We start from the raw sequence: 23,388 nt of genomic DNA on the forward strand, positions 1-23,388 counted from the left end.
GAAAATTCAGCGGCGACCTGAAAGACGTTACAACTCTTTGGAGACCTCTCACGACCATAGGCTGTATGGTCGTGAGATGTCTCCTATGGTCGTGAGAGGTCACCCCTAACATTCGCCAGGGGTCGCCTGTATGGTCGTGAGAGGTCTCCTATGGTGTGAGAGGTCTCCAAAGAATCGTAGCATCTTTCTGGTTGCGGCTGAATTTTCAACATGTTGAAAATGTCAGCGACCTATGACGGGTGCCGGCAGCCGCCTGTAAAGATCGCGTAAGTGGGACAGGCCCTTTTGAGCGCTAGAGACTAAGGTTCGATCCCAACTACAGGTGCTGTCTGTATGGAGTCTGTACGTTCTCCCCGTGACTGAGTGGGTTTTCTCCAAGATCTTTGGTTTCCTCCCGCACTCCAAAGACGTGCAGGTTTGAAGGTTAATTGGTTTGGTATAAATGTAATTTGTCCCTACTGCGTGTAGGATAGTGTTAATGTGCGGGGATCACTGGTCAGCGCGGACTTGATGGGCTGAAGGGCTTGATTCCGCAGTGTATCTCTAAACTTAACCAAACTAAACCTGGCTCCTGCCCTTGCCCTTTTATCACTTTGTCTGCTTCCGTCAACCACCCAGGCACCTCTGCCTCCCAGCTTCCCCCCCTCTCCCCACCACCGAGCTCCATCTGTCCGTTCAGAAGGTTCCTGATCTGAAACATCACCTATCCACTTTCTCCAGAATTGAGAACCAGACGACATAGGTTTGAGGTGGAGGGGAAAAGATATAACAGGAACCTGAGAGGTATCTTTTTAACACAGAGGGTGGTGGGTGTATGGACCAAGCTGCCGGAGGAGATATTTGAGTTAGGTGCAATGTTTAAGAAACATTTGGACACGTATATGCATAGGACAGGTTCAGAGGGATGTGGGCCAAATGCAGGCAGGTGTGACGAAACATGTAGATGGACATGTTGATCAGTGTGGTCAAGTTGGGCTGAAGGGCTTGTGTCCATGTTGTATGACTCCATGGCTCTAAATCGTTAATTCTAACTACCAACAAGTGAACATCTTGAATCAGGGGAGAAGCTGCAAGGATTTTAGCTATGGCTTACTTCCAGACAACAGATTTGTTCTCGAGGCACACAAGGCATGTTGGTCGATGTGGAGATGTTGGGCTGAAGGGCCTGTTTCCACACTATATAATTCTATGACTCGATTACTGTATGTTAAGTTACTCCAGCATTTTGCATCTATCTTCAGTATAAACCAGTATCTGCAGTTACCTCCTTCACCCCTTCTCAGCCCACCTAATGCCTACGGACTCCTGTGTCACCTCCCTCCCCCTCCTTACACTGGTCTACCTTTACTCTCTGCTCCAAGTCCTGATACCAGGTCTCGACCCAAGGCAGTGATGATTCCTATCACCCCACAGAGTAGGAAGGAACTGCAGATGCTGGTTTAAAACGAAGAAAGACACAAAATGTTGGATTAACTCAGCGGGACAGGCAGCATCTCTGGAGAGAAGGAATGGGTGACGTTTCGGGTTGAGACCCGTCTTCTGTCTAACCCCACAGGTGCTGCTCGATCCACCATGTTCCTCGAGCTATTTCTTGCTCCCATTTCTCTGTGTCTCTCTCTTCCTATCCTATGCATGTTGTACCTATCCAATTGATTTTTAAAAGCTGTGATTGTATCTGCCCCTATCAGCTTCTCTGGCAACTTGAACAGTCTCCTGAGTCCTCAGGGTTGCATCAGTAACGCCAAGTTCGGAATTTCAGTCAAATATTCCCTTTTGTTTTCTCATCTGACCTCCTGTAGTTGGCTTGCTCCTGACCTCCTGTAGTGCCATTAAGCTAGAAAGAGCACAAGGAATATTCACGAGGAAGTTGCCAGAACTCAAAGTAGCAATGTTACAAAATTTTGAGATTTTAAAAATCGTCTGCAATTTATCCCATCAGATAAAGCACAAAAAGAAGTTTAATTTGACACCTAATTCACTTTCATATCTTCAGTATTAAAAAAGTTATGGCCATTTTCATGCCGGGAAATTAGCATCTTGTTCCCTATTGATTTTCCATTGACTTAACACAAAAGCTGTGATCGAGGACAGTTAAATGGCCATAACTTTATTAAAAATTAAGAGAACTGAAAGAAATTTTCAGTTATTATAGATTGAAGCATTCTGAAACAAATATGAAACAATCTTACTTGGATGACCTGAAATGTAAGCATATAATTAGTTAGTTACCCAATTGTAGCTAATTCCAAACTTCAATTACTAGATCTAAACATCTATCCATTTCTTAAGAAAAGATTAACATTTTTAAATAGCCTAAGTGGCCAAATAACATTCACAACGAATTCACAATAAAACATGATTTTTAAATCTCATTTACATTAATTTATAGGCCAAATGGAAGGAATTTTATGTTCAATTGCTGTAAATTAATGGCCATTTAAATCAGCTTTCGAGTGGGATCCTGTGGAACTCTGTGGAACGCGCTGGTTTGGAACGTTCCCATTGCGGTGGATTTGTACCCCATATGCCCAGAATAATACTGCGGGAAAACAAAATTACATAAAATTTTTCAACATATCTCACCTATATGTGATAAATGTCAACATTTAGAAGCTACATTATCTCATATGTTTGCAAACTGTATAAAAATTAAAAAATTCTGGGTAAATATTTTTAGTATAATATCTAAAGTAACCAGCTCACAATTGGACCCAGATCCAAAATTAATAATACTCGGAATATTAGAATTAAATCAAACACTTAGAACAACACAAAGAAACTTTATTGATTATAGTTTAATAACAGGAAAAAAATTAATTCTAAAATTTTGGAAAGGCCCTACGGCCCCCACAATCAAAATGTGGATTATAGAAATGACGGAGACCTTAAACGTGGAAAGAATCAGATTTTCCCTGTTGGACAAACAGGAATTATTCGTTGGAACATGGTCTCCTTTTATTGATTACTTAAAGGGTCAGAATGGTTCAGCACAGGAACCTGACTAGCACGCGGGCTAAAGAATGGATGAAATACTATACTCTGAAATGTACGAATATATCTCGAATGAAGTCTTTTTTATTTTAATAAATTTTTCCATTCTTCTTTAACTATCTTTTTCCTTTTTTTTTTTTTTTGTTTTTGTTTTTGTTTTTCTTCTCTTTCTTTTCTTTCTTTACTTCATCTATCTCTTTAGTTCTATCTAGTTTAAAAAAAAAAAAAAAGGCAAAAAGTATTGGAGACAATGTAATAATAATTGACAATATTATCAATTTAAAAATGTAAGACTATGTAATGATGTAAGGATGTAATTAGGTTATGTACCTATCTCCAATAAAAAATATTTTCAAAAAAAAAAAAAAAAAAAGAATAATACTGCGGGATTTAATGGGGCCCCAAATTAGCTACTCGCAACATAAAACTTTGTATAAAGGGATCTTAAGAAGCCCTTTTTAATGTAAAAATAAACAACCTACCTTCCGTTGTCCCCTGTATGAGATCCGTACCGTTGTCGGCGGGCGCGGGTTTAGAGGATAATTTTTAACCTACTATAACAATTAAATTAACCAATTAAGTTTAAAAATAGCTGCATCGAATGAACCTTGCAGCGATTTTTCGTCAGCAACTAAGTAGGCTGAACAACCTTGATTTGAATAGCCTAGGGAAAATCGCGTTTTAAACCCGCCCCCCTCTCAATGGCGCCAAAATCGAGCACACGGGCAGGGACAGATCTGCAGCCCCGCTGAAGGTAGGTTTTGCAACATACCTACTCAAAGGCCTGAGCTCTAGGGAGAGGTCGAGTAGGCTGGAACATCAGAGCACAAGAGGCCAAGCGGTGATCTTATAGAGGTGTATACATTAATGAGGGGAATAGATAGGATGAATGCACAGAATCTTTTTCCATAGTAGGGAAATTAAGAAACAGAGGACATAGGTTTAAGGTGAGAGGGGAAAGATTTAATAGGAACCTGAGGGGCAACTTTTTAATTCAGAGGGCAGTGGGTATATTGAATAAGCCGCTGGAGGAGATAGTTGGGGCAGATACTTGGGGCAGATACTTGGGGCAGATAGTTGGGGCATTTAAAATACATTGGGACAGGTACATGGATCGGAAAGGTTTAAAGGGATATGGGACAAATGTAGGCAAGTGGAACTAGCTTGGATGGGGCATGGACATGTTGGGCTGAAGATATTGTTTCCATACTGTATGGCGCTATGTCTTTATAACTCAGAGTAAAAGCTTCCTCCACACTTCCTCTTCTCCCCTGGGAACATTTCTGCAGGTACCATGCTCATTATTCAAATGAGACCCTTGACATCACGTGCTTTACTGATATTTCACAGGAAAGAGAATTGCATCAAAACGCAAACTGTACTCATCTGAAGTCTGGCAATTATTAAACCATGTCTCTGGGCTGTCAGTAGCTGCTCTGAATGTTTAAAGTTCTCTTCCCATCAGGCTGTGTGTAGAATATTAAATGGAAGTAATGAAGGTGTTGTTTTAACTAGGATAAAAGGTACAAACTCATTGCATTCAAACATGTTATGCTCTCATGTGCTAAAAGTTCGGGTGGTGATTTGTAGATTGCAGATCTAATAACTATTATCTTAGTTTAGTTTGGTCGCCAAATTATAGGAAAGATGTCAACAAAATAGAGAGAGTACAGAGAAGATTTACTAGAATGTTGCCTTGGTTTCAGCACCTAAGTTACAGAGAAAGGTTGAACAAGTTAGGTCTTTATTCTTTGGAGCACAGAAGGTTAAGGGGGGACTTGATAGAGGTCTTTAAAATTATGAGAGGGATGGACAGAGTTGACGTGGATAAGCTTTTTCCACTGAGAGTAGGGAAGTTTCAAACAAGAGGACATGATTTGAGAATTAAAGGACAAAAGTTTAGCAGTAACATGAGGGGAAACTTCTTTACTCAGAGAGTGGTTGCTGTGTGGAATGAGATTCCAGTGGAAGTGGTGGAGGCAGGTTCGAATTTATCATTTAAAAATAAATTGGATAGGTATATGGACAGGAAAGGAATGGAGGGGTATGGTCTGCGTGCAGGTAGATGGGACTAGGTGAGAGTTAGTGTTCGGCACAGACTAGATGGGCCGAGATGGCCTGTTTCTGTGCCGTAATTGTTATATGGTTATATGGTTATAGTTTAGAGATGCAGTGCGGAAACAGGCCCTTCGGTCCACCAAGTCCACGCCGACCAGTGATCCCCGCACGTTAAGAAGTCTATTTTAATAAAATAATATAGGGACCAAATGCAGGAGTAACTCAGCAGGTCAGGAACATTTAGACAGGTACATGGATAGGACAGGTTTAGAGGCTTATGGGCCAAACACAGGGCAGGTGCGACTACTGTAGATGAGGTATGTTGGTCGGCAGAGAGAACAGTGGGCTGAATGGCCTGTTTCCACACGGTAACACTCTATGACTCTCTTTATGAAGTTAAATCTAGGGAGAATTGATGAGAGAGTGAGTGGGTAACAGCAAACATTAGTTGAATATGGAGTCACTCTCTGAGCTACTGTAAATTTGATGGAACAAAATGGCCTCCTGCCCAGGGAAATATAAATGATATTTTAGTTTAGTTTAGAGATACAGCGCAGATACAGGCATCGATCCCCGCACATTAACACTATCCAACACACGCTAGGGACAATTTACACTTATATCAAGCCAATTTACCTACATACCTGTATGTCTTTGGAGTGTGGGAGGAAACCGAAGATTTCGGAGAAAATCCAAACGGTCATAGGTTGAACGTACAGACAGCACCCGTAGTTGGGATCCGATGCTGCAAGCGCTGTAAGGCAGCAACTCTACCGCTGTGCCACCGTGCTGCCTGAGAGGCAATAAATTGCTGGGCTCAGGACAAGAGCAGGGGAATGATACTGATGAGGATTTTGGAGGAGTTGGCATAGATTTGATGTGCCATGATGGTAGACCTGCTATCACTAACATTTCCATCTTTGCTCCTTCAGTCGGCTACACGATGAACGATCTTATCTTTGAATGGCAAGAAAATGGACCGGTACAGATTGGTGAAGGACTCACCTTGCCACAGTTTCTCCTTAAAGAAGAGAAAGATCTCCGATACTGCACCAAGTATTACAATACAGGTAAGGGCTTGAAGGTCATTAGTGATAGGAGCAGAATTGGACCATTTGGCCCGTCAAGTCTGCTCCGCCATTCAATCATGTCTGATCCATCTCTCATTCTCCTGCCTCCTCCCCATAACCCCTGACACCCGTACTAATAAAGAATCTATCTACCTCTACCTTAAAAATATCCATTGACGTGGCCTCCACAGCCTTCTGTGGTCATGAATTCCACAGATTCACCACCCTCGGCTAAAGAAATTCCTCCTCATCTTCCTAAAGGACCGTTCTTTACTTTTGAGGCTATGACTTACAGTCCCAGACTCTCCCACGAGTGGAAACATCCTTTCCACATCCACTCTATCCAAGCCTATCACTATTCGGGAGGTTTCAATGAGGCCATATACTCAGCAAATAAACTAAAATGGGAGACTTGTACAGGCAGGGTCATCAAATATCTTCAAGATAAGGATTGCATCATGATGTGAGAGAGTGATGTTAGGGTCATGATTGGGTCAACCTATTATATTGGTCTGAAGAAGGGTCTCGACCCAAAACATCACCCATTCCTTCTCTCCAGAGATGTTGCCTGTGCCGTTGAGTTACTACAACTTTTTGTGTCTGTCTATGATATAATTATTTTGTGGAGCAAGCACTATTCTTGGAATTGGTATTGATATTGGTTTGTTATTGTCACATATACCGTGACACAGTGAAGAACCTTGCTTTGGTTTTGCTACTCAGGCAAATCCTACCATGCCGTACATGATGGCTGCAGGTCATGCAAAAGAGAAAAGAGAGAGGATGCAGAACAAACTATTGTAGCCCCTCAGAAAGTGCAGGTTCAAAAGAAATGCAAGGGCCGCAATGAGGTGGATTGGTAGATTTGGAATGTGTCCTTGCTCTCATGTCTCCAGTGGTTCTTACAAACTTCTACAGGAACAGCGTAGGAAACATACTGTTGGTTTCATCACAGCTTGCTTAGCGAACAGCTCTGTCCAAAACCACAAGAAAATGCAGAGACCCATAGATATAGCCCAGTCCATCACGCAGGCCAGACTTGACCCCATCTACACTTCACGCTGCCTCGGAAAAGCTGCCTCCATAATCAAAGACTTATCTTTGATCATTCTGTTTATTCCTACTTCTCCCTGCCCCCATCTGGCAGAAGGTGCAGAAGCTTGAAAGCGCGCACCACCAGACTTGGGGACAGCTTCTTCCCCTCCGTTATCAGGCTTCTGAACAGTCCTTCCATAAACCTAAGGTACTGTACAATCCGCCTCTACCCCATTGAGGGCATTGGACTTTGTTCAAAGAACTGACGTGCTACAATGCGCTGCAATGCTGAGAACTTTGCTCTATCTATTGTACTTCAGTTTGCGCTGTCTTTATCCATGTAAGACATATCTCATCTGTTTGGATAGCATGCAAAACAAAGCTTTCCACTGTACCTCAGGGTACATGAAACAATAACCGCCGTGAGGAGGGGGGAGAATGATGGAGGACTGGGCGTGGGAGGACTGCCGTGAGGGGTGGGGGGAGAACAAAAGTGGAGCCGGTGCGGGTACTTTGTAACTTTATCAGCACTCTTTTTGTGGTGACTATTTGCATACCTTGGGTAAGCAAGCAAAGAATGTCACTGTGACTTTTCCAATGTGACAATAAAGTACTCCATTGTCTGAAGAAGTCTGAAAATGTTTGAAGGGTCTCGACCCGAGACGTCACCCATTCTTTCTCTCCAGAGATACTCCAGCATTTTTGTGTCTACCAATGTATTCCATTCCATACCAATAATAAACCTTAAGGGCCTGTCCCACAAGCATGTGACTCCATGCGGCAAGCGCGACCTAAAGCCCGCAGCCGCCTCAACGCCGTACGCATGGAGGTCAAGTGAGTGACGTGAAGTTCGAGCGAAGTCTGACGGGCGTACAATGTCGAGGATGTGCGTACGGCGTCGAGGCGGCTGCGGGCCGGTAGGCCGTTGCCGCGCGGAATTTTTTAATCCGGTCAGTTTTTCGGAGCCCCGCGCGATGTCGAGATCAGCTCCGCACAACTCCATGCGGCTCCGGCGATCGAAGTGAGTCCGGCCCCGCGAGGCCTTACAGCTCAAGTGACCACGTTAGGTCCCGCTTGCCGCATGCAGGCGCATGCTGGTGGGTCCGACCCTTTAGGTCGCGCTTGCCGCATGCAGGCGCATGCTGGTGGGACCGACCCTTTAGGTCGCGCTTGCCGCATGGAGTCGCATTCTCGTGGGACAGGCCCTTAAACATTTTGTTTTTTACATCAGTATTCCTTACACTACAATCAGTATCTAGGCCAACATTCTACCCTCATCTAATTATTAATATCCACATCAAAAATTTGCTGTAAATCTTTAATGATGTCAGGATAACAATTTGCAGTAAAATTGGTTACAAGTGAGGAATTAAAATGGGTTATGTTATGAAGAAAGGTAACAATGGTGTTAATATCCCAAAGCTACAAAATAATTGGGCTGTTCAGGATGGAGAAGAGACTTGATGTAATATAGAGTTTGACATGGCTTGACATTCAGTCCCATGTTGCCATTTGCCTCCAGACTTGCAGGCATTCATTTTGAGGAGTTCCTTCATCTGAGGCTGTTTGGCATTCCTCTCAAAAAGCTTGTCTTTCATAGAACAACATAAAAGATACAACAGTACAGCATAGGAAGGAACTGCAAATGCGGATTTAAACCAAAGATAGGGACGGAAAGCTGGAGTAACTCAGCGGGTCAGGCAGCATCTCTGGGGAGAAGGAATAGGTGACGTTTCGGATCGATAAGGGTCTCGACACGAAACTTCACCGATTCCTTTTCTCCAGAGATATTGTGTCTATACAACAGTACAGCACAGGAACAGTACAGAACAGGCCCATAATATTTGTGTCAAATATGAGGCCAAGATCTGTCAGTCTGAAGAAGGTTTTCGGCCCGAAACGTCGCCTATTTCCTTCGCTCCATAGATGCTGTTGCGCTCGCTGAGTTTCTCCAGCATTTTTGTGTACCTTCGATCTTCCAGCATCTGCAGTTCCTTCTTGAACAACATGATGCCAAGATCGACTGATCCCATCTGCCTGTACCAATCCCTCTATCCTCAGAACCCTTAGTCAGGATCGAACCTGGGTCTCTGGAGCTGTAGGGCAGCAGCTCTACCGCTGCGCCACTGTGCCTCCTGAGTGCAGTTCCCTCGAGCATTTGGAACATGTTTATTTACTGAACAGGGAGCTGGAGAAATCTGCTATTTGTAGTTTAAAAGGCCTTGTTCTGCACATTAAAAGATCAAGCAAGGCATCTTACTGCAGCCATGCTCTGCTCAAATCAAGTTTACAGATACACGCATTTTAAATCAGTAAACATGCATTCCGTTAAATCCTTGGTGGCCACAAATGTATGCAGAATAATTTCAAGTGTATGCCATTACAGGCAGCAAGCACCAGCAATAACCTTGTGCACTGAGACTTTCTGAATAATGCATGAGACTGTTACCAATAAATCCAGCATTTCACATTTCATTTTAACCACCAGTATACCAAGTCTCCATGGCATTGCAGTATCCATTGTGGGATGTTTAAATAGCTCATTAAAATATACATGGTCTCCATCCAGAAAACACTGACAATGAGTTATCTATCTTTCAGCCAGTCTCCGTCTGCTTATTGTAGAGCTTTCTTTGGACAGATTCGATAGCAACAAGTAAAAATAATAATTTTCTGATCGTTTATTTTTTTTCTCCTTACTTTTTTCTCCCGTGAACCTGGCTCATGCTGTTATTGGCAGTGGTGCGTAGGAACAAGAAACTGCAGATGCTGCTTTACATACAAGAACACAGAGTGCTGGAGTAACTCAGCGGGACAGGCAGCATCTCTGGAGAGAAGGAATGGGTGACGTTTCGGGTTGAGACCCTGCTTCTTCGGGTCTGAAGAAGGGACTCGACTCGAAACTTTACCCATTCCTTTCTCTCCAGAGATGCTGCCTGTCCTGCTGAGTTACTCCAGCTTTTTGAGTATGTCTTTGGTTTAAACCAGCATCTGCAGTTCCTTCTTACACAAGGGTTAGTTTAGTTTAGTTTAGAGATGCAGAGTGGAAACAGGCCCTTCGACCCACCGAGTCCGCACCGGCCAGCGTTACCCGCACATGAACACTATCCTACACATACTAGGGAAAATTTGCAATTATACCAAGCCAATTAACTACAAACCTTCACATCTTTGGAGTGTGGGAGGAAACCGAAGATCTCAGAGAAGACCCACGTGATCATGGGGAGAACGTACAAACTCTGTAAAGACAGCAGCCGTAGTCAGGATCAAAACCGTTTCATGCGTTGCAAGCTCTGTAAGACAGCAACTCTACCGCTGCGCCACTGCGCAACCCGTTACTCGAAATTAGAGACATTAATTATATTGCTGGGTTGTAAACTGCCCAAGTGAAATATGAGGTGCTGTTTCTCCAATTTGTGTGTGCCCTTAACTCTGACAGTGGAGGAGGCCAAGGGCAGAAAGGTCAGTGTGGGAATGGGAAGGGGGTGTTAAAAATGTTTGGCAACAGGGAGATTAGCTAGGCCAAGGCGGACTAACGCTTGCATTCCCTCTCTCTCCATCCCTCCCCCACACTAGTCATCCTGATAGTTTTACTGTTCCTATCCCCTCGTAATCACCTCCTCCACAGCCAACAATGGACCATTGTGGGCTCTTTACCGTTGGTGCTGGCTTTGATATGTTCTGTTCTTTTTCATACCTCTAGTTTCCCTTTCCCCTGATGCTCAATCTGAAGAAGGGTCTCAACCCGAAACGTCACCTGTTCCTTCTCTCCAGAGATGCTGCCTGACCCTCTGAATTACTACAGCACTTTGTGTCTATCTACGGTGTAAACCAGCATAATCCTTACATAATCCTCCCAGCATTTGCCCGATAAAAAATTTAAAGTATTTCATCAGTGTACTATGATAGTGTTATTGGGTTTGGAAATTTGTTAACTAATGTCTTGTTTATTCGCATTGTCTTTTCGATGTTCATTGGTTCTTTATTATCACTTCTTCCAAGGTACAGTGAAATTATTTTATTTTGCATGTAGTTCAGTAACATAAGCACAATCCTAGATTAAGTACAAAGTATATAGAAATAGCTCACCGAGACCGATGTCGCCTAGTTTTGACACTATTTTCAAAGTCCTAGCTGCAGCTTGCATTTTTTGTATGTACCTGTATAATGTACGTTATTGTGTGTTCTCTATAATCCTTTGATGTTGATGCAAGCGAGGTTTCCATTGTACTTGTACTTCATTGTACTTATATGACAATAAACTCGTCTTGCCTTAACTTGAACTGTAAACGTAGACTGGGTAATCATTTCGCTGAACACCTTCGCTCAGTCCGCCTAGACCTACCTGATCTCCCGGTTGCCAAATACTTTTATTCCCCTTCCCATTCCCACACTGACCTTTCTGTCCTGGGCTTCCTCCATTGTCAGAGTGAGGCCAAACGCAAATTGGAGGAACATCATCTCATATTTCACGGGCAGTTTACAACCCAGTGGTATGAATATTGATTTCTCCACCTTCAAGTAACCCTTCCGTCCTCCCTCTCTCTCCATCCCTCCCTCACCCAAGTCGTACCAGCTTCAAAGTCGCCTTGTTGTCTCATTGCCTGCACTCGTTCTCACATAGCACACAGCTAACAATGGCCTGTTTCCTTTATCATCGTTACCTTTTGCATATATTTCATTCATTTGTTCTATGTCTCTCTACTTCGTCTTGAATTCTCGTTTCCCTTTCCCCTTTTGGTCTCCAAATCTGAGGAAGGACATTATTGCCATAGAGGGAGTGCAGAGAAGGTTCACCAGACTGATTCCTGGGATGTCAGGACTGTCTTATGAAGAAAGACTGGATAGACTTGATTTATACTCTCTAGAATTTAGGGGATTGAGAGGGGATCTTATAGAAACTTACAAAATTCTTAAGGGGTTGGACAGGCTAGATGCAGGAAGATTGCTCCCGATGTTGGGAAAGACCAGGACAAGGGGTCACAGCTTAAGGATAAGGGGGAAATCCTTTAAAACCGAGATGAGAAGAACTTTTTTCACACAGAGAGTGGTAAATCTCTGGAACTCTCTGCCACAGAGGGTAGTCGAGGCCAGTTCATTGGCTATATTTAAGAGGGAGTTAGATGTGGCCCTTGTGGCTAAGGGGATCAGAGGGTATGGAGAGAAGGCAGGTACGGGATACTGAGTTGGATGATCAGCCATGATCATATTGAATGGCGGTGCAGGCTCGAAGGGCCGAATGGCCTACTCCTGCACCTATTTTCTATGTTTCTATGATTCTATGTAAAAGAAAATAGCCCTTGTACCACCATCGAAGGGATCTGCAGGAGGTGCTGCATCAAAAAGGCAGTCAGCATCATCGGAGACCCACAGCACCCTCCGTACGCTCTCAATTCATTCCTGCCGCCGGGAAGAAGGTACAGGAGTCTGAAAACTGTAACGTCCAGGTTCAGGAACAGTTTCTTCCCAGAAATTATCAAGCTATTAAACACTACAACCTCCAAATAAACTCCGAATTACAAAATGCCTTGATTGCACCCGGGGCTTTGGGGCTTTGTTTTTAGCTTTGCTTCATATTGTTTGTTTGCATTTATATATTGAACTTCCTTTTGTTGTTTACTATGGTGTCTACTGAGTGCTATGTGTACATATAGAAACAGTTAGACACGTACTTGGATAGGACAGGCTTGGAGGAATACTGGCCAAACGCAGGCAGGTGGGATTTGGTTAACCAAGCCAATTAACCTACAAACCTGCATATCTTTAAAATATGGGTGGAATGAAGAGGAAAAGATTTTATAGGAATCTGAGGGATTACTTTTTCACACCAAGGGTTGCGGGTGTATGGAACGAGCTGCCAGAGGAGGTAGTTGAGGCAGGTTAGTTGAAGAGGTAGTTGAAGCAGGTTAGTTGAGGCAGGTATTTGAAGCAAACTATAGCAACGTTTAAGGCACAGTGAGACAGGTTCATGGATAAGACAGGTTTGGAGGGACATGGGCAGATGGGACTAGTGTAGCTGAGACACGTTGGCCAGTGTGGGCAAGTAGGGCCGAAGGGCCTGTTTCCACGCTGTATCACTCTCTGACTCTATGTCTGTTATGCTGCTGCAAGTAAGAATTTCATTGGTCTATTTTGGGGCAAAAGACAATTAAAAAACTTGACTTTCACTCTCTGCTATAACCTGCCAACTTACTTCAAACATTTGAAAGACCACATGCACAAGATCTGATACACACCATCTTTTTTTTTGTGTCCCTCTTTTAACTCTTGCAGGAAAATTCACGTGTATTGAAGTGCGATTCCACCTCGAGAGACAAATGGGTTATTATCTGATTCAGATGTACATTCCCAGTCTTCTGATTGTGATTCTCTCTTGGGTGTCGTTTTGGATCAATATGGATGCGGCCCCTGCAAGAGTGGCTTTGGGTATAACAACAGTGTTGACCATGACCACACAGAGCTCTGGATCCCGAGCTTCACTCCCTAAGGTAGGAGGCTGTATTATCTTAATAGGATTAATTAAAGAATACAAAGCGACTAACAATATCTAGCTAAGGTACACAAAAAAGCCGAAACATTGCCTATTTCCTTCGCTCCATAGATGCCGCTGCACCCGCTGAGTTTCTCCAGCTTTTTTGTGTACCTTTGATTTTCCAGCATCTGCAGTTCCTTCTTAAACAATATCTAGCTTGCTACTATCTATCTATCTATCTATCTATCTATCTATCTATCTATCTATCTATCTATCTATCTATCTATCTATCTATCTATCTATCTATCTATCTATCTATTCAAAAGAGAGTTAGAGCTCTTAGGGCTAGTAGAATCAAAGGATATGGGGAGAAGGCAGGAACGGGGTACTGACTGTGGATGATCAGCCATGATCACATTAAATGGTGGCGCTAGCTCGAAGGGCCAAATGACCTACTGCATCTATCTATCTATCTATCTATCTATCTATCTATCTATCTATCTATCTATCTATCTATCTATCTATCTATCTATCTATCTATCTATCTATCTATCTATCTATCTATCTATCTATCTATCTATCTATCTATCTATCTATCTATCTATCTATCTATCTATCTATCTATCTATCTATCTATCTATCTATCTATCTATCTATCTATCTATCTATCTATCTATCTATCTATCTATCTATCTATCTATCTATCTATCTATCTATCTATCTATCTATCTATCTATCCTGAATTATTCTTTCTACAAGTGAGCTGTTTTTCAACAATTCCTTTCATCGATAAGCACCAAGTTCTTTTTGCTACATTTGAAGAGAGATTTCGACATTGTACAATTAATTGAAGGATAAGTTATGCCCCTCTCTCACCTTACAGCTATGCCCTCCAGTCTGTTACATATCCACCCTGGGAGAAATTTCTGCCTGTCTATGCTCTCAATGCCTCTCGTACTTTTATATACTTATCAGTCCAATTTTACATACTTCCCCTCAGCCTCAATTGCTCCAGAGAAAAACATCCAGGGTGGTAATTGGAAGATAAGGGGGTGGTGATTTAAAACAGGGGTGCAGAGGGCTTTATTCTTGCAGAAGGTGATGAAAGTCTGGAAATCTCTATCCTGGAGAATTAGACCATTAGACCATAAGACAGGAGTAGAATTAGGCCTTTCGGCCCATCATGTCTGCTGTGCCATTCGATCATGGCTGATCTATTTTTCCCTCTCAACTTCATTCTCCTGCCCTCTCCCCATAAACCATTACTAATCCTGCCAATCTCCGCTTTAAAAATACCCAATGAGTTGGCCTCCACAGCCGTCTGTGGCAATGAATTCCACAGATTCACCACCCCCTGGCTAAATAAATTCCTTCTCATCTCCATCCTAAAAAGGTACGTCCTTTTATTCTGAGGCTGTGCCCTTTGGTCCCAGTCTCTCCCACTACTGGAAACATCCTCTCCACATCCACTCTATCTAGCCCTTTCATTATTTGGTAGATTTCAATAACATCCGCCCCCTCATCCTTCTAAGCTTCTGTGAATACAGGCCTTCAAATGCTTTTCATACGTTAAATTGTGGAGCAAAATTTATCATTCTAGTTTCTTACAAAGAGCTGGTTGCCTGAAACGTAACTAGGTGCCAGGGGTGATGGTTGTGGCATTTAAGATGCTTTTAGAAAAGCACCTAGTACATGCAGGGGCTGGAAGATCATGGAACACATGCAGGCATAAGAGATCAGTTTAAGTTGACATCATGTTTGGCACAGACGTTGTGGGTCAAAGGGCATGTTCGTTCTATGTTCTATATTTTGGCAATTACATAGAGTAAAACAATTATTTTAATAACTTGTTACTAATGCTCTCTCACAATTCTCTCAGAAGGCTGTGGAACCCAAGTCGATGGATATTTTTAAGGTAGAGATAGATAGTTTCTTGATTAGTACGGGTGTCAGGGTTGATGGGGAGAAGGCAGGTGAATGGGGTTTCAGAGGGAGAGATGGATCAGCAATGATTGAATGGTGGAAGAGACTTGATGGGCCAAATGGCCTAATTCTGCTCCTATTACTTATGACCTTATGATCCTGGTTTCAATATATAATAACCCTTGGGGATTACTACATTGACAATTGGGTCTGATCCTGTTATATAAATCTATATAATCTTACAACACAGACTCGGGTCTCTTGGCAATTGTGCCTGGTCTGGCTTTTTGAAGGAGAGTTTGTCTTTGATTTTTTTTTCTCCATTGTAGCCTTGTATTTGCTCCTTTCAATAATTATAATTGCATGAATAGTTTATTTTTGAACGTGACATTAGATAGTTTCAGAGATAATGCATTTATTGCGTGTCTAGTGTCACAGGGTCAAGAAATCAGTTGTGCTATTCCATGTTCATTAGAAATCCTGACAATATCCCACGCATAATTCTTTGTCTATTATTTTACATGGAGTATTACTTTCTTAACACTAATGTTGAAATAGTGAAGAAGGAATCATTACTCGAGCTCCAAAAAGACAAAGGGTATGTACATCGAGCACTTAAAGTGCTTCAGATAGTGTGGAAAGTAATCAAATAGTTTAGTTTACTTTAGTTTAGTTTAATTTAGTTTAGTTTAGTTTAGTTTAGGGTACACTTGTTCCATCCTACACACTAGGGACAATTTTACAGCAACCAAATAACCTACAAACCTGCACGCCTTTGGAGTGTGGGAGGAAATCGGAGCACCCGGAGAAAACTCACGCTGTCACAGGGAAAAGGTACAAACTCCATACAGACAGCAACCGTAGTCAGGTTCGAACCCGGGTCTCTGGCTCTGTACGGCAGCAACTCTACCGCTGCACCACTGTGCCACCCACAGGGTAATCCAATGTGAATTTGAAGAAAGCATTGAGGAAAGCTATAGAAGACACAGAGTACTGGAGTAACTCAGTGGGTCAGGCAGCATCTCTGGAGAACATGGATAGGTGATGTTTCGGGTCAAGACCCTTCTTCAGACTGTTTGTATGGGGTGGGGAGGGGGGAAGAAAGCTGGAAGAGAGGAAGAATGGGACAAAAGCTTAGCAAGTAATAAGTTGATACAGGTGAGGAGGGAGAAGGTGCTTAGGAAACTGAAAGGTCTGAAGGTGGATATATCACCTAGACCCATGATTGGTAAGATTTTAAGACCATTATAAAGGATGAGGTTATGGAGTACTTGGAAGTTTATGTAAAATAGACCAGAGTCAGCATGGTTTTGTGAAGGGGAGATCTTGCCTGATGAATATCCTGGAATTCTTTAAGGAAGTAAATAGCAGGACAAAGGAGAGTCAGTGATGTTGTTTACCTTGATTTTCAGAAAGCCTTTGATAAGATCAGTGGCGTAGCGTGGGGGGGGGGGCCAGAGGGGCGGTTGCCCCGGGCGCTAAATTTTTAGGGGCGAAAAAAAATTGTTCGATAAAATTATTTTACAAAATGGCAAAAAAAAATGTTCTAAAGGCACGCTGCACCTCTTTGGCAGCCTTCCCGTAAATTATTGTAATACAATGTAATTTTGTTTGCCATTTTATTAAAAAAATTTATCCAACAATTTTTTTGCGCCCCTAAAAATGTATCCAACAATTTTAACCAACCAGCGATCTCTGCGCCGAGGCCGCTGCCGCTGTCCCAGCCGCCGCTGTCATCCACTGGGCCCGCGGTCGGGTCGAGTGGCCGCTGCCACCGGAACGTGCCCCAGCTCCGAGTTCTGGTCGCCGCTGTCCCAGCTCCGAGGCCAGGTCGCCGCTGCCGCTGCTCCAGCTCTGATGCCGTGTGGCCGCTGCCGCTGCCGCCGCCGCTGCCGCTGTCCCAGCTCCGAGGCCAGGCTGCTGCTGTCGCTGCTGCCGCCGCCGTCCCGGTCGCTGCTGCCGCCGTCCCAGCTCCGATGCCGGGCGGCCGCTGCCGCTGTCTCAGCTCCGAGGCCAGGCCGCCGCTGCTGCTGTCAAAGCCGCCGCTGCCGCTGCCCAGCTCCGAGTTCTGGTCGCCGCTGCCGCTGCCGCTGCACCAGCTCCGAGGCCAGGCCGCCGCTGCCGCTGTCCCAGCCGCCGTTGCCGCTGCCCCAGCTCCGAGGCCGCCAGCTCCGAGGCCGCCAGCTCCGCCATTAGGCCTCGGCGCAGGCGGAGACGGGGGATACGACAAAAGAAGTCGCATCCGCCGAAGGAAGAGACCAAAAACGTGTGTCCCCCCCCCCCCCACACATACACAACATAATAAACCAAAAATCAACTAAGCAGGACAAAAGAACAACACATAAAAAGAAAAGAAAAAACAGACAGACTGCAGGCGAGCCGCAGCTGTTAAGGCAGCGCCGCCATCTTTTTGTTAGGTTGAGAAAATAAATACGAAACTTGGATTTATAACAGCTCATGGGCCATGGCTAGCCGCTAATGAGGAGGCGCAATATTTTAAACTGCCCCGGGCGCTCAAAACCCACCCTACGCCACTGGATAAGATGCCACATGTGCAGCTGATGGGAGCCCATGGTATCAAAGGGCAGCTACTAGCATGGATAGCAGGTTGGCTGGATGGCAGAAGGCAAAGAGTGGCAATACAGGAGGCCTTTCCTGGTTGGCTAGCAGAGTTCTGCAGGGGTCGGTGCTGGAGCCGCTGCTCTTCATGTTGTATATTAATGATTTGGACGAGGGGACATGCAGGTGTGTTGGTTAATTGGCTTCTGGAAATTGGCCCTAGTGTGTAGGATAGAACTAGTGTATGGGGATCGTTGATCAGCGCAGACTCTGTGTATTTCCACACTGTTTTTCTAAAACGAAACCATTTTTATTCACAGCGTGTAACTCGGTGGAGTTTCATTCTCAGCGTACTCGCATGCATGCATGCCAGGTGCTAACTTCTCCTCCCCCTCCCTGCAGGTGTCCTATGTGAAGGCGATTGATATCTGGATGGCTGTTTGCCTGCTGTTTGTGTTTTCTGCCCTGCTGGAATACGCTGCCGTTAATTTTGTGTCAAGACAACACAAGGAGCTTCTGCGGCTTCAGAGGCGGAAGCGGAAGGTTAGCGACTGTCCTTTCTTTTTCACTCGAGTCTGCACAAGAATCCACAACCCTTTCAATACTCTCACGCAACACAGTAATTTTCCCAGCGCTAGTGCCATAGACTCTCAAACAACTCGAGGAGATTTAAGCTCCTGTCCCACTTACACTAATTTAAGCTCCTGTCCCACTTGGCACACTAATTACGCGACCTCATGGTCGCGTTGAGCCGCGACAGTCCCGCGAAGGTTGTGCGCGACTTCATTCGACCGCACAGCTGTCTGGAGCACGTGGCGTCATATGAAGATGGACACAAAGCTGTAGTAACTCAGCGGGACCGGCAGCATCTCTGGAGAGAAGCAATGGGTGAAAGAAGGGTCTTGACCCGAAACGTCACCCATTGCTTCTCTCCAGAGATGCTGCTGGTTCCGCTGAGTTACTACAGCTTTGTGTCTACCTTCAATTTTCTTGGCCCCGCTCTGGGAGTAGAAGTGGGGGCGGATCCCGACCGCAATGGCCATGAGCCCCAGGCTGTGTTCGGCGATCATTTGCCTGCTTCTGCTGCTGTTGGAGGTGAGACGTTGCATCGTGCCAGGGTCTTGGGCCTGTCCCACTGTGGCGGTCAGTTCCGCGACAGGCCGGTCACGCGCAAAGAATTTGTTTGCTACAAAAATTTCGGAGCCCCGCGCGATGTCGCGCACAACTCCATACCCCTCCGCGCTTCTCAGTGGGACCGGTCCCACGCGGCCATACGATGCCCGTGCGCCTCAACGCGACCACGAGGTCACATAATTTGCGTGCCATGAACACGTAAGAGAGACAGGCCCTTTACACAAATGATTCCAGGAATGAGGGTTAACTTATGGTGATCGTTTGACGGCACTGGGCCTCTACTCGCTGGAGTTTGGAAGGTTGAGCGGGGACCTCATTGAAACTTACAGAAGAATGAAAGGCTTGGATAGAGTGGATGGGGAAAGGGTGTTTCCACTGGCGAGAGAGTCGAGGACCAGATGTCATACCTCAGGATTAGAGGGCGCTCATAGAAAGGAGGTGAGGAGGAACTTCTTTAGTCAGAGGGTAGTTAATCTGTGGAACTCATTGCCACAGAGGGCTGTGGAGGCCGTCAGTGGATATTTTTAAGGCTGAGATGGACAAATTCTTGATTAGAACGGGTGTCAAGGGTTATGGGGAGAAGGCGGGAAAATGTGATTAGGAGGCAGAGATCAGCCATGATTGAATGGCGGAGTGGACTCGATGGGCCGAATAGCCTAATTCTACACCTATAACGTGAACTTGTGAACGCATTGCAAATTGTTAGTTCTCAGCCCCAGAAGATTTTAGCTCTGCCTTTTCTGTTGTAATTTTTAATTGCGATCTATTCCCGAGAGTCCCTTTTCCAAAGTTAGTCACAAAATGCTGGATTAACTCAGCAGATCAGGTAGCATCTCTGGAGAAAAGGAATAGGTGGACGTTTCGGGTTGGAACCCTTCGTCAGACTGAAAGATAGGGAAGGGCCAGAACTTATCAGATGACCTAAGGAAGGGTGGAGTCCATAATGGCCCATTGTTGGCTGGGGAAGATGTGCTAACAAAGGGATACAAGGCTACAAGCAGTAGGACGACTACTGGGGGAAGGGACAGAGAGATGGGGAGGGGGGGGATAGAGATTGGAAAGAATGCAGGAGTTACTTGAAGTTAGACAATATCAACATTCCTAACGCGGGGTGGTAAGCTGCCCAAGCAAAATATGAGGTGCTGTCCCTTCAATTTGCCTGTGACTTCACTCTGACAATGGAGGAGGCCCAGGACAGAAAGGTCAGTGTGGGCAATATCCCTTCCAGTGTCCAGTTCCAATGCATGTTACACTGTGGCAAATGCAGAAGCAACCTAGGAGATGGCAAACATTGGTGAAAAGTCTCATATTTAAGGCCCGTAAATGTACGACTTCTGTTGCGATCTCTCGTGTGCAAGCTCGTAGCGATGTTTTTGTTTCACGATTGTAGTCGGTCGGTTGAATCCCCGGAGGCGAGGCATGTTCGTTAACCTTAATAAATGACTTTCTGTTTCTCTCATTCGCTCGTCCCGTTCTGACTGAAAGAATGTTGAGGGGTTGCTTGATGGTAATGAAAACATAGGCTTGGTGCGACGTAGCAATGGCTTGAGAGACAGCGAACCAATGTACGGGACCTTGGCTCAGATCTACAGTTCAAATATCAGGGTAAAAATTAACAAGCAGCTGTCCCGTTTGTCGTGTGGTTAAGAAGTCATAGCTAAAGCGGCATCCTTTCGTTCAATCCCCTGTCTGTACAAGTAGAGGCACTGACTGCCACCCTTTGTAGTCTGTTTGCTGTTCATTTGTGGCCAAAATAAAATGGGATCCCAGTTCCAAGGTACTTCTCTTGTTGAAATACCTATTTAGTTATAGGTTTTTAGTAATCACAGCCCCCCCCCCCCCCCCCCCCCCCCCCCCCCCCGACTCCTAACTCCCCCTAAAATACCAAGCTCCGACACTTGCACCTACTGCCTCCCACCGAACCAGACGTGAACAATCTCTTTGCAGAGTAACATAGAAAAGCATAGAGAAAAGGGTGCAGGAGTAGGCCATTCGGCCCTTCGAGCCAGCACCGCCATTCAATATGATCATGGCTGACCATCCAAAATCAGTACCCCGTTCCTGCCTTTTCCCCATATCCCTTGATTCCTTTAGCCCTAAGAGTTCTAACTAACTCTCTCTTGAAAACATCCAGTGAATTGGCCTCCACTGCCTTCTGTGGCAGAGAATTCCACAGATTCCCAACTCTCTGGGTGAAAACGTTTGACCTCATCTCAGTCCTAAATGGCCTACTTCAGCACAGAACTGAACTGGAAGGAAAATTAAGACCTAATATCGATGGGAATGGAGAGTGGGTGACTGACAACAGTGGAGGCAATGTTTAATATTTCCATGTTCAATGTATGCTGAAAGTTCAGATGTGATTTTTAGTTTTTAAAACAAAGGCATCAAAAATTGAAGCAAAAGGGCCTGTCCCACTTTGGCGTCATTTGCGCGTCACGCAGGTTTTGGTGAATCCCAAAATCCTGGGGTGCCGCAAGCGACCGCATGTCACTGCCTCCGTCATCATGCACCATGCGCTTGTCATGCACGCCATGCACGCGTAACGCACGGCGTGCGCGCGTCACGACGCGAGCGTCTTGCATCGTGACGCGTAAATGATGTCTCGTAAATTACGCGCAAATGACGCCCAAGTGGGACAGGCCCTTTACTCTGCTCTTTGGAACAAAGGATTTTGTTTCTGGTAGACAAGCAGGGGATAGAGTCTGCAAGAGATGCAATGAAAACTTGTATTTCTATAGTGCCTTTCAAGACATGTACCATCCAAAGTATTTGTCAGCTAGTAAAGTAGTTTTGAATTCTTAACACTGCAGTAACGTTGGACATACAGATCTCAATTTGAATTCGGAAAGCCCATTTACAACGATCTTACAATAACTGGAAGATCTATGTGTAGGAAGCAACGGCAGATGCTGGTTTACACCGAAGATAGACATAAAATACTGGAGAAACTCAGCAGGTCAGGCAGCATCTCTGGATGTCAGGGGACTTACTTAAAGAAACACTGACGAAACTAGACCAGGGTTACGAGGTTTTATTAACGTGATATCGGTGACGTTTCGGGTCGAGACGGGTCTGAAGAAGGGTCTCGAACCGAAACGTCACCCATTCCTTCTCTCCAGAGATGCTGCCTGTCCCGCTGAGTTATTCCAGCATTTTGTGTCTATCTCTGCCACAAGCAATTCAGCAATATCTGATATACCGAAGAACATACAAGACTACGTGACTAAAGTCATGCTTGGGTTTGCAATAGAGTACAAAAGTAAGAAAAACAAGACCAGCGTGTTAACCTTTAACCTGCTACTTCCTTTAGTTTGTTGGTATTTTAATATTCAGGGGACGGTTATCTGCAGTTGCTGATAAGTATACTCAGGAATTTACAAGCAAGCACAATGGAGAAATCACAAACGAGTTTTACCAAGTTTTAACTCTTAATTTGCCAAACATGAAGATTCTTCCACACTGGAGAAAAGGAATAGGTGACATTTTGGGTCGTAACCCTTCTCTGGATTGTGAAAAAGGGTTTCCACCCATAACATCGCCTATTCTTTTTCTCCTGACCCGCTGAGTTACTCCAGCTTTTGTGTCTACCAGGAAATCTATTTTGGATTTGGTGAGGAATAGCCAGCCAGGTGTCCTGGAATAACCCCCCCCCCTACTCCTCGTCAGAGTCAGGCAGTGGAACTTTATATCTACCTGAGTAGTATGGATTCATTTCAACATTCCTTCAAAGGACTGAAAATAGGGACTTGTGGGTGCTGGTACAGTATTCCCAAAAAGTTCATTTGTAAGCCAAATCGGTAGTAAAGAAGGCAAATACAATGTGAGCATTTGCTCGAATACAAACACAGGGATGTAATGCTGAGGCTCTATAAGGCGGTGCTCAGGTTGTACTTGGAGTATTGTGAGAAAATGTGGGTGCCCTAACTATAGTGACAGTTTTTACAACGTCTCAAGGGTTTAGCCCTCAATAGTCACTAATGTGCTGGTCAGAAGGTAATCTATACGCACCCACGAGCCCTCCACGAGACATTCAATGCCGTCGAGATGAATCTTCCAAAAACAGTCTCTTGATGAATAGTTTATTTATTGAAGTACAAAGCAGTAAGTTAATTCACGAAGGCTTCTTCTTATATAAGTACGTTT

General features: G+C 44.5%; 1 protein-coding gene across 1 annotated transcript in view; it reads left to right on the top strand.

The window, feature by feature from the left end:
* Nucleotides 1–23,388, top strand: part of LOC116971342 (glycine receptor subunit alpha-3-like) — a 144,517-nt gene that overhangs the window by 82,028 nt on the left and 39,101 nt on the right. Inside the window, 3 exon segments of the mRNA XM_033018450.1 lie at nt 5,982–6,119; nt 13,428–13,642; nt 18,511–18,651. Of these exon segments, the coding sequence (XP_032874341.1) occupies nt 5,982–6,119; nt 13,428–13,642; nt 18,511–18,651 (494 nt within the window).

The sequence above is a fragment of the Amblyraja radiata genome, chromosome 3 (genome assembly GCF_010909765.2).
Source record: "Amblyraja radiata isolate CabotCenter1 chromosome 3, sAmbRad1.1.pri, whole genome shotgun sequence".
Lineage (NCBI taxonomy): Eukaryota > Metazoa > Chordata > Chondrichthyes > Rajiformes > Rajidae > Amblyraja > Amblyraja radiata.